This window comes from Oncorhynchus keta, chromosome 25 (genome assembly GCF_023373465.1).
Source record: "Oncorhynchus keta strain PuntledgeMale-10-30-2019 chromosome 25, Oket_V2, whole genome shotgun sequence".
Taxonomy (NCBI): domain Eukaryota; kingdom Metazoa; phylum Chordata; class Actinopteri; order Salmoniformes; family Salmonidae; genus Oncorhynchus; species Oncorhynchus keta.
Genome location: NC_068445.1, coordinates 16,589,466 through 16,600,479, shown reverse-complemented (window position 1 = coordinate 16,600,479; position 11,014 = coordinate 16,589,466). Strand labels below are relative to the sequence as shown.

General features: G+C 39.1%; 2 protein-coding genes across 2 annotated transcripts; both read right to left on the bottom strand.

The window, feature by feature from the left end:
* Positions 1-1,048: 1,048 nt before the first annotated feature.
* LOC118357925 (leucine-rich repeat transmembrane neuronal protein 4-like) lies at positions 1,049-4,461 on the bottom strand. Its single transcript, XM_035735230.2, has 2 exons — positions 3,942-4,461; positions 1,049-3,447 (listed from the first exon to the last, which is right to left on the bottom strand). The coding sequence occupies exons 1-2, from the start codon at positions 3,943-3,945 to the stop codon at positions 1,829-1,831; spliced, it is 1,623 nt and encodes a 540-aa protein (XP_035591123.1). The 5' UTR covers positions 3,946-4,461; the 3' UTR covers positions 1,049-1,828.
* Positions 4,462-6,347: 1,886 nt separating this feature from the next.
* Positions 6,348-10,726, bottom strand: ddx51 (DEAD (Asp-Glu-Ala-Asp) box polypeptide 51). The gene is made up of 16 exons (XM_035735946.2): positions 10,525-10,726; positions 10,040-10,380; positions 9,730-9,932; positions 9,477-9,627; positions 9,239-9,384; positions 9,086-9,157; positions 8,881-8,987; positions 8,611-8,719; positions 8,350-8,495; positions 7,993-8,170; positions 7,794-7,909; positions 7,581-7,697; positions 7,386-7,487; positions 7,074-7,137; positions 6,663-6,797; positions 6,348-6,522 (listed from the first exon to the last, which is right to left on the bottom strand). Exons 1-16 carry the CDS (start codon positions 10,545-10,547, stop codon positions 6,496-6,498), a joined length of 2,037 nt encoding a protein of 678 aa, XP_035591839.1. The 5' UTR covers positions 10,548-10,726; the 3' UTR covers positions 6,348-6,495.
* Positions 10,727-11,014: the final 288 nt, after the last annotated feature.

Here is an 11,014-nt window from a genome sequence, read left to right as displayed (position 1 = left end):
TAGCGTTTCAAACGTCACTCGCTCTGAGCCTTCTAGTAGTTGTTCCCCTTGCTTTGCATGGGTAACACTGCTTTGATGGTGGCTGTTGTCGTTGTGTTGCTGGTTCGAGCCCAGGGAGGAGCGAGGAGAGGGACAGAAGCTATACCGTTACACTGGCAATACTAAAGTGCCTATAAGAACATCCAATAGTCAAAGGTTAATGAAATACAAATGGTATAGAGGGAAATAGTCCTATAATTCCTATAATAACTACATCCTAAAACTTCTTACCTGGGAATATTGAAGACTCATGTTAAAAGGAACCACCAGCTTTCATATGTTCTCATGTTCTGAGCAAGGAACTGAAACGTTAGCTTTCTTACATAGCACATATTGCACTTTTACTTTCTTCTCCAACACTTTGTTTTTGCACTATTTAAACCAAATTGAACATGTTTCATTATTTACTTGAGGTTAAATTGATTTTATTGATGTATTCTATTAAGTTAAAATAAGTGTTCATTCAGTATTGTTGTAATTGTCATTATTACAAACAAATAAATAAATAAATAGGCCGATTAATCGGCATCGGCTTTTTTGGTCCTCCAATAATCGGTATCGGTATTGGCGTTGAAAAATCATAATCGGTCGACCTCTAATTCAGACAGCTTTCGTGCTCTGGAACAATTAGCAACTAAGGATAAGGACAAGAAAATCTGTAATGTGAAATGTAAATACAATCTAAATGGAAATATACACTTCCATAGAGCCTAGATAGAACTCTACACTGTGAATCCTACATGGCTGCATTTGTCATAACCTTAGTGGGCTGGTACACCACGCACATCCATAAAACACAGGATAAAAACTTTTATGCATTTTTCATAAGATTTGAAATTGTCTTGTTACACCATGTTTTATGTCATGGTGAAGTGCCTCAATAGAAAGCCTACTAATGCTGTTGGCTTTTATGGTATATTGCATGCCAGTAAGAAGACTAAAAACAGGACAAAATAATGTAATCATGTTTATGACACCCATTATTTAGCAACTACCATTCACAAGTTTAATGACATAATTCAATTTCACATACAGTTACCATAATTCCATAAAACAAACAAGAGCTAAATATTGGAAAAGACTACACATAAAGTATATCAGTTACTTGTATACAAGTATGAACACGAAGCTCTCAATATTACTCAAGGATAAGAAAAGTGAAAAGTGGGGTAATTTGTAATCAACAGCAGATACAGATGTGCCATCTCAATTTTATCCCTCTTTTGTTGCTGACAATTTTCCTGCACTGCAGGAAATGCACATTTCTAGTGTATTCAAGGCTTAAAAAGGCTTCTAACATTTATTATTACTAGCTTACAACTTGATTTGCCCTAAGGAAAAATGTATCAACCCCTACAAAAATGGCCATTAACTATAATCCACAAATTTCCTGTTGCTGCAGGATTATTTTCCTGCTGAAAGAAAGTAGGTTTAGGTTTATATTCACAAACAGGATTAATTCATCCAATCAATTTGTTCTTAATGTGATAACGTTAATTTAAAACAACAATAATAAGAGTCAAACAGGGGATGTAAGTAGTCAGTCACCATGCACACGGTGATCTGTACAGTGCATCCCTGTGGAAAACATTTAGCTCTGACTCCCAAGCAGCTGTAAAGTGCGTTTTTAGGATGGATAACTTTAATTTAAAACAACAGTAAGAACAGAGTCAGAGGATGGAAGTTTAACTCAGTCTCCATTCACTAAAGAGGTTTACAGTGCATCCCTGTGGAAAACATTTACCTCTGACCCCCAGGCAGAGTGCGTTTTTAGGATGGACTTGACAGATCATACCTCACATTCTCTGGATCCTGAGATCGTGCAGGGGCAGGACCTTGTCTCATTTACCAATGCATCCATGGTCTCAGAGTTTGAATGGTAAGTCAAATAATACTCTTGCAACTGAGAGTTAAGGTTAAGCTCCTGCTTCCGGGCTTTTTTTCTGCGCTTGTGGTTGACTGAGTGCTGCTGAAGCTGCCTCATGCTATTGGGGTAGCGCCTCCACGAGACATAAATTACCAGCAGGATCAATGACACAGACAGAAATAGGGCTACACTGCCTGCAATTATTTTATGGAAGGCCATATGCTCAAACTCTAGTTCTGGGAAAAATGAGGAGGATTCTGGAGAGATGGAGGTCATGAGTATGGACTCTGTTGTTTCTTTGTCTGTCACAATGGGAGAGACAGGTTGTGGAGCGAGTCTTTGTACAGTTGATGCAGGTAGACCTTGGGTTATTGTGGTCGTGGCAGAGAGAGGTGTGGTGGGCTTTTTGGTGTCCACAACTAAGGCTGTGGTTTGCCTCATGATCATAGCTGTGGTTTGGTCTACAACTGATATGTCCACACAGATTGTGTAGTTCCTCACTATGTCGATTACTCTGTCTCCTTGAACTGACTTGGGGCTGCTGCATATCATGTTGATGTCCTTTGAGCCTCTGAAGTTCTTCAGCCAGGTCACCAGGGGGCAAATAGTAGGGCTGCAGTCCCAGGCGTTACCCACCAGGCTGATGGTATTAATGGAGACCCAGGCTGAAACCGTGTCCTGAGACACATTGCTCAGCTTGTTGGATTCAAGATTGAGTATCTGTAAGTTTGGCATACACTGGAATACAGCTGGGTCCAAGATCTGGATGTCATTTCCTGAGAGGTCTAATTTTTGCAGCGTATGCCAGATCCAAGGCAGGCCCTGATTGATGGCTCGTATGCGGTTCCATTGCAAGTAGAGGACCTGTAGATTGTTAAGGCGTGGAAAAATAAAAAAATGTATCCTTGAAAACTGATTATGCTCCAGGTGAAGCTCTTTCAACTTGAACAGCCCCAAGAAGGTGGTGCGGGTAAGGGTGCGTAGGTAATTGTAACCCAGGTCCAGGAACTCCAGGTTGCGACACTCCAGGAAAGTGCGTACAGGTATCCTGTTGAGACCATTGGATCGTAGGTGAAGGTTTTGGAGCTTACGCAGACCATAGAAATGACCTGGCTGCAGAGAATGTAGCTGGTTGTAGGACAAATCAAGATTGCGCAGGTTTGGTACATCATTGAAAGTCTTATTTTGTAGAAGTGTAATTTTGTTAGAGCTGAGAATCAGATCTTTGAGCCTACGCACACCCTGAAAGGCTAAGCTATCTATAGCGGTGATGGAATTATGGTCCAGGTAAAGCCAGATGAGCTGGTTGAGATGAGCAAATTGGTAAGGCAGCAGAGTCAGTAGGCTGTTGTAGCGCAGGGACAGACCCTGGCATCCAGTAGAGATGTTTTCTGGGATGTCTTGAAAGATGCCAGACTCGCAATAAACAATCTTCCCTTCACAGCGACAACTTGCTGGGCACATCCTCTCCCCCTTGCTGAGCAGCAGAAGAAAAGATGACAGGAGAAGACATAAAAGACACCTATCCCAAACTAGGGAACCTGTAGATGAGAAGAGATTTGAGTGCATGTGGCTACCAAAGCACTCCTCCATTTCAGTATGTGTGCCCTGTCACTGTGCAATGTCCATGACAGATTGATTGATATTTCAGGCAGATTTGTATTTTTTGTGGCATTCTGTGAAGTGAAAATCCAGTCAACTATGGGTGATGGGTCTTTCTAAGACATAAATGCACAGCAGCAGAGAGCAGACACGGAATAACTTTCATATTTCATACCACTTATGAGCTCAATAATGTATAATGCATATTCATAAATATATAAAAGGGCAGGTATATTACTGTGACCAATCTTTTGTTGGGTTTTAGAGCAGCCAAACAACCCCTCATTATAAACCCTATATAATACAATAATGGTTGTACACTACATAGGAAAAGCAAGCATCGAGGAGTTGTATGTAACAAAGCTTCAAAGCACCATAAACTTTCATGAAATAGAAATATGTATCTTTATGGGTTTCATTGGTGGTCACTTACCCATGGCTGCTTAGTGAAATATGAGCAATCCTTTCAGCACCATGGAACTGTCCAAATAATTCATTTAACTCCTTTCATTCGACACACGCCTGCTCTACCGTTAGAAAACTGAAAATATTACATGAATTGCCTAGTGAGTTTCAAGAGATGGTCTTAAATGTATACATCACTGCCAATAATACTTTAAATCAGAATTAAAGACTAACTAGAACGTAAGCAGTTCCAACAGTTCAATATATCCGCGGAAGATCATAATGTACTCATCCCTAAATAGTCTACTGGACTGGTAGCGACTTCACCCGTACGCGGCAAAAAAAAAAATGGAAATACTGGCTATGCGCAATAAACAATTCCGTTCAGGCGTGTCGGATTGCACAACCAAGTGCAAATGCAACACCTTGCGCCTTCTCGCTCTCTACATACACATGCATGCTTGCATCCTCGCGAAGAGAGGGAGAGAGACATAGCCATAATGGCATTTGAAATGTCTCTATTCCTTTGAAACTTTTTTTAAGTGTAATGTTTACTGTTCCTTTTTTATTTAAATTGTGTGATCTATTTCACTTTCTTTGGCAAGGTAAACATCTTTCCCATGTCAAAGCCCTTCGAATTGAGAGAATTTCACTGTATAATAATCGGTCACATTCGAGTTACTAAAATATATATTTTTAACTTGTGCATTTATCGAAAGATAAAAGTTCAACATACTGATTTATGAACGATCTATAATTATTTACAAAAGCTACCTTACTCATGACAATTTTTCATAAGAAAAAAAAGTAGCCTCCATAATCTGGTATCCCTAATCTGTTTAAAACATACAAAAATGTAATGACTAATTTCGCTGTTGTAGCCTATAGCAGGCCGACTGCCCACAGTATCTATAAATAGCGTCACAACAAAATAGGAAAACGTGTTGTAACATTTGGGCTACATACAACTATAAGTAAAAACAAAAGATGTAGTACTTTACATTGGCAAACTATACAAGGGACCCTTCAAACACACATCATGTGCAATTCAGGTCAGCAATAACAGTGAGAACAATCTCTCCTAATACATCAAATGTGTTTGGGAAATCAGATCAGTGCTGTTTAAACTAATGGCAGGATAAAAGGAAAAAAAAATCAGTATTTTGGCCTTTTGTGATTTATTATTAATGAGAAATGAGATTGGATTTTTTGTTTTTAAGTCCCTACCCAGGTAGCACATAACGTTCTGAGAACCATATGTTTCTTAGAGCTTGGTGAGAGCGTGGTTGCCCTATGTTATTTGCATACAACCTTTCCTTAACTTTCTGCGATAGTTGCTTGGCTTTAGAATATTCTCAGCACATTTAAGGAACTAGACAAAAAAAAGTCAAACATTGATTACATTTCATTTTAATGTTGGGAATGTTCTAGGAACGTTCTCCAACTGGTTCGACATTGGGAATGTTCTCAAAAGTTCAGAATGTAAAAAAAAAACATTCTGTGGGAATGTCAGGACTTCAGCATAACATTTCATACCGGTTTCCTCATGGTTCTATTTAAAGTTGTGTTCTCAAATTGATCTAAGAACATTAACAAAACTTTCCATAAAAACCACAAGAAACTTGAGTAATATTCAGAGAATGTTCTAAGAATGTTACTTAAAAACATACAATCGAGTCTCAGCATCAACAAAACTGTCCTTAATCTCGTTAAGTGTGCTCAGCTGTATTGGCCACACCTGATCATAATGAGCGCTTGGTTTCTATGAAATGGGGTCTGTTTGAATAGACTAAAAAGAACATGGCATGCTAGCTCCTTCCTGGTGGCACAGTGGACTAATTCCATGGATAGAAAACAAAAGATCATACAAACCTCTCACTGATGCCTTGTCACAATAAAAAAGAAAGAAAATTGTCTGTGTGATTAATGCCCAAGGAAATTAATTTCCATGCATTTTAACTGTGCTTGTAGTTCAAAAAAGTTAACCCCAAATAAGCTAGCAGTGTTAAAGTCAAGACCACTTGCTTAACATTAAGTGAAAGTCATTAAAATAATGTAGAATTTATTTTTTCAGAGAATCAACAAAACCTCCCAGGAAAACTTTCAAGGAACAAAAGTAAAATGTTCTCAGAACCTCCATGTGACCTAAAAATAAACCTTTTTATAACATGGATATGTTTTACTTCTGTTCTCAGAACATTTAAAAAACATTTTTACCAGTCAGGAAGCGTAATTCTTTGTTCCCACAACCAACATGAAAACAAAAACATACGGTTCCACAACTTCCAAGGAAACAAATGTGCTGGGGATTGACATCATGGGCCTATCATTTTGTAACAGGTCATTGTTCAGTGGGCCATGTGAACTCTGCTAGCAATGCGCAGCAGTGTTTAACTTCGAGCCAATGGATTGTTTCATCAAAAACAAAGATTAATTGACATGTCCCATATTTATTTGAGAAAAACAAACATTTCATACAAAAGTCTGCACCTGGAACCAAATATTGTTTGCATGCTGACCACTGGTTTTGCCTGTCACAAGAGAAGGAACAATATTACACTATATTGACTCAAGTCACTGTGTTAGACGCGCTTCTTGGCCTTTTCACCCTGGGGGGAAAAAATAAAAAGATGTACTGTTAAAAGTAATGACAACTTGCAGCTATGATGACGATAATGCTAGAGCAACAGACAACAGTTGTCCTCATGCCATTTGTTTGCATTTCAGTGATGTGAGTCTACTACACTACCTTTATGGTATTCCCCAACTCCATTAGTGTCTGTTGATAGCAGGGTTCCATGCTCTTCAGATTCCCAGGCTTGACTATCTGTTTGTGGATCCCAGGGCTGCCTGCATCCTTCACCATCTGAATAAATTTATTCTCCTATAGAATAGCAACGACCAACATCAACCAGATTTAGCATACAATAACTGTAGATCTATAACTAAAGCAGCAATTTTATAGCTATTAAAACTTGTCTGGCAGTTTAATCACAACTAAACAAAACTCACATTTATTTAAATAGAAACTTGCATTTTTTTTATGCAGAATCAATGAAATTGACAGAATACTGCTTTTCTGCAATGCTATCATTCCAGCCTTGGCCACACATTGACATATTTTCATTGCTCTTTGTGTCTTATGTTTGAAAAATCTCACCTGTATCCCCAACAGAAATGTGAAGGCCAGTCCAGATTTTCCCGCTCTTGCAGTTCTTCCAACCCTGTGCCAACAAAAAGTTGTTGCACAGAAAGGCAAAAGAACATTGCATACATTGAAGGGTCCCTTGTAGTACTTTACATTGACAAACAATGCATCTTTTGTTTTTACTTATAGTTGTATGTAGCCCAAATGTTGTTACAACACATTTCCCTATTTTGCTGTATGAACATTGCATACAAAATCTACAACAAATACAATTCAACCTATTCAGTTACAAGTGTAACAGTCAAATAAAACAAGCTAGCTTACCGGTGAATGTAAGTCCTGATGAACTGTGGTGCATCGTAGTTCACAACACATTTCACCCCGTTGATGTCAATGCCTCTGGCAGCAGCATCAGTGCTGATCAAACTTGAACAGAGAAAATGTATATATATATATTTGGCAAAGAATAGCAAAGAAAATAGGATATTCAATTATCCGCTAACAGACACTCATACTTACAGTTGGATCTTTCCCTGTTCAAATTCCTTGAGGGTTCTCTTCCTCTCATTGGGGGAGAGTCGTGAGGAGAACTCAGCTGCCTGCACTCCACCAAAAAGATGCACTAGCAGGTACAGTCTGTCAGAGAGAACAGAAAGCAAAATCAAATTGCTGTGGACATGTAATCTTCATCCAATAATGCAGTAAGGATAAAACCAGTGAAGATTCACCAACCTGTGAGCGGCTTCTCTGGAATTGGTGAAGCACAGAATGGGACTAAACTTCAGGCGCAATATGAAATGGAGGATGAGGAGGGGCTTCTTACTCAGAGTGCAGGGCACATAGTATTCCTAGAAAAGAGACCACAATGCCACAATGCTCTGGAATATAGGATAAATTATATTTAAAAAAATGGGGATGTTTTGTAACTTACTGTCAGGCCCTGTGGGAAGTTAAACCTCTCTTGAGACTCGGGGTTGGTTGTTGACCGACTGTGGACAGAGCTGAAGAGTCTGGGCTGATGCAGGCCTAGCTGCTGCAACTTCTCTGGATTCTGAGTCAGTGTGGCTGAGAACAGGAGCTTCTGCAGAGGCATCTGCAGCGGTGACAAGCTGTCACAAAGTAAAAACAGATGTACGACATCACTGAAATGCATATACCCTAGAATAATGTATGAAAGCACACAACCCATAGGTGCAGAACAGTTTGTATTCTCACAAACAAACCACATAGTTGCCAGTCCTGCATTTTCCAGTACTGTCTGAAAGAATGCTGAGAAGTGAGGTCTTACCTCGCTGCTGTGATAGGTGCAGGCTCTGTCCTCTTGAAGATTGAGACTGCTTCAGAAACTCTCCTGGGTCTGTAAACTGCCTTGGTCACCTGACTGAGCCAAGACTGGTGCATGCTGTCAATCATCCGGTCTGCCTCATCAATGATCTACAGAGAAAATGTTAATATTGACCATCATGAAATATGAATACTTTATTGAAATATTGTTAGTCATAACACCCATAAAAATACAAATGACATTGTACTAATATTAGTGACTCACAAGGAAGCGGAGGTGTTCCAAACTGAAACCATCATTCTTATTGATGTGATCAACTAGTCTCCCAGGGGTTGCGACAACAATGTCTGCCAAACTGTGGCTTATTCCACCTCTGCAAAACAAGCAAAATGTGTATTTCGTTCAGATCGATTTTCCATTTAAAATCATGGTGTTATTTACGCAGATATTACTATTTTGAATGAAAGGAAACTAAGCTTAAACAAATAAAATAATTAATTATCCACCAAGGAAGAAAGACCTTGATGTATCTACCTGTTTTCTGAGAGCGATGCTTGCTCGGCGGCAAATGACTTTTGACCAGCAAGCATGACCACTTTCAAGCTGTTGCCCTCCGCATATGAACTGAATACTTTGCAAACCTGTTTGAGAAAACATTTTAAAAATGTTCAAGCTCAGCTAACCAAAATAAATCACAAGTTATCTCCATCATGGAGATTGAAGGTGTGACCCAAGTTACCTGCTGTGCAAGCTCTTTGGTGGGCAACACTGCCAAAACCCGGACTTCACATACAACTCTCTCCATCAGTGCCTAATGACATATAAAAATGAAAATTATGATTTATCTAGTGAAAAAAAACATTATATATATAGTTAATGGTTTAATTCATACCTGAATAACAGGTATGACAAATGCCAGAGTCTTGCCACTCCCCGTTGGAGCAGACACACAAATGTCTCTGGGTTTGTAGCCCCCTCTTCCAATCAATAGACCATGAGAGACACTCTCTAAAATGGCTGGGATGACCTCTGCTTGTACTGCAAAAGGGAAACAATAGAAGTTGTACTTTCCCCTCCCACATTGCGACAGCAAAACAGATTTCAACTTCCAATCCTTTATGCCTGCTAACCTGGAAAGAGGTGATGAATTCCATTGCTCTCAAGTTTCCGTTGTAGTTTAGTACAAATTCCTGGGACGTCACCGATGGGGACTAGGTTGCTTGTAATGTCTCTCTGGATTACATCTGGTTCAGCAAGCCACTTGGGCAGGACTCTTTGTACCTAACATATTACATATATAAAATGTATCATGAACATACTGTAAAGACATTTCCCACTACAAGTTATATCAACGCGCTAGTGCACTTCACCAAACGACGGTACCTTTTGAATAATCTTTTTCTCAAATCCTCCTAGTATGGTGAAACCAGTCTGAGAGGGACTTGTTTCTGTGTCTTGTATTGACTGGTCAGTCTGAATTTTCTCCACCATTTCATCATCATTTTTTAGCAGCTCTGTTTTGTCAGCAGCAGCAGCCTCTTGCAGGTTTCTATTCTTATTGTGGACAGATGTCTGCTTCATCCCATCTAAGGAGAGAAACAAAGACAATAAGGAATACTAATATAAAATAAATTCTTATGAATGTTATACCATTTCAACTGTAAATGTATGATATAAAATAATAGATACACACCTTTGTCCTCTTCTGTCAGTTGCATCTTTTCCATATCCTTCTTCTTTCGTGCATTATCACACTCGGAAAGTTCTTCAGGGTCTGGTGGGGACACATCCTGGTTTACTTGCTCTTTCCTCTTCTTTGGGTGTTTTGTGTCATCGAGGTTGCCTCCCTTGAATTTTCTTTTCTTCTTCACCGAGGTGTCCCCGTCATTCTCAACTGTTGTTTTTGACTGGTATTCTTCTTGACATGACAAGCTCTGTTGCTCCTTGACTTTGGCCTTCCTCTGAAGCTTAGCCAACAACGCTTTGGCTCGAGATTCGTTGCTCGAGCCATCATCTCCTTCATCCCCAAGGTATCTGTGAAAAGCATAGTCGTCAATGTACTTGGTTTCAGGTCCCCAATAAACACACTTCATAATATAACTACATAGCTAGCTGACTATGTCAATCAAGAACTAAGGAAGCTAGCTAACGTTAGCGTACAACAAACAGTGAACATACCTATTAATAAGGAACAGAGCCATTGTTCAAATGTTGAAAGGGGCCAAAAAATGAGATGTGGGCAATAACTTCAATAATGCAACGTTATCTAGCAGCCATTCCACAACAATATATATTATAACTTTAACTATTTTTGCTGTTTCACACGTGTGTGTTTTCCCAGAGCTTTTTAGCGAAATGAGGTGTCTTCCTGTTTAAAGTCGCTTTAAAATGACGTTAGTAGCTTCAGAAGAAGAGTTGACCAAAAAAAAAGGGTTGACCACTTTCAAAAATTAAAAGGTAATGTTTTCTTTATATCTTGTGAGTAAGTAACGTTAATCTTTTTTAAATGTTATTTGTTCATAGCTTAATATTTTAACTAGTGTTATCAATATTTGTATATATATTTTAATACAGTGAGCGCGTTATGAAAAGCCCGCTATCCTCGGAACCCACACCCCTGTAATATGCAGCCTTCCGAATTATGACGCCGTCCAATGAAAACAAAGGA

Coding starts and splice junctions, on each gene's coding strand:
- ddx51 (XM_035735946.2), bottom strand. CDS start 10,547: ATGGCTCTGTTCCTTATTAATAG. Junction 9,933..10,039: donor ACTGACAGAAGAGGACAAAG/GTGTGTATCTAT, acceptor TTCTCTCCTTAG/ATGGGATGAAGCAGACATCT. Junction 9,158..9,238: donor TTGTCATACCTGTTATTCAG/GTATGAATTAAA, acceptor ATATGTCATTAG/GCACTGATGGAGAGAGTTGT.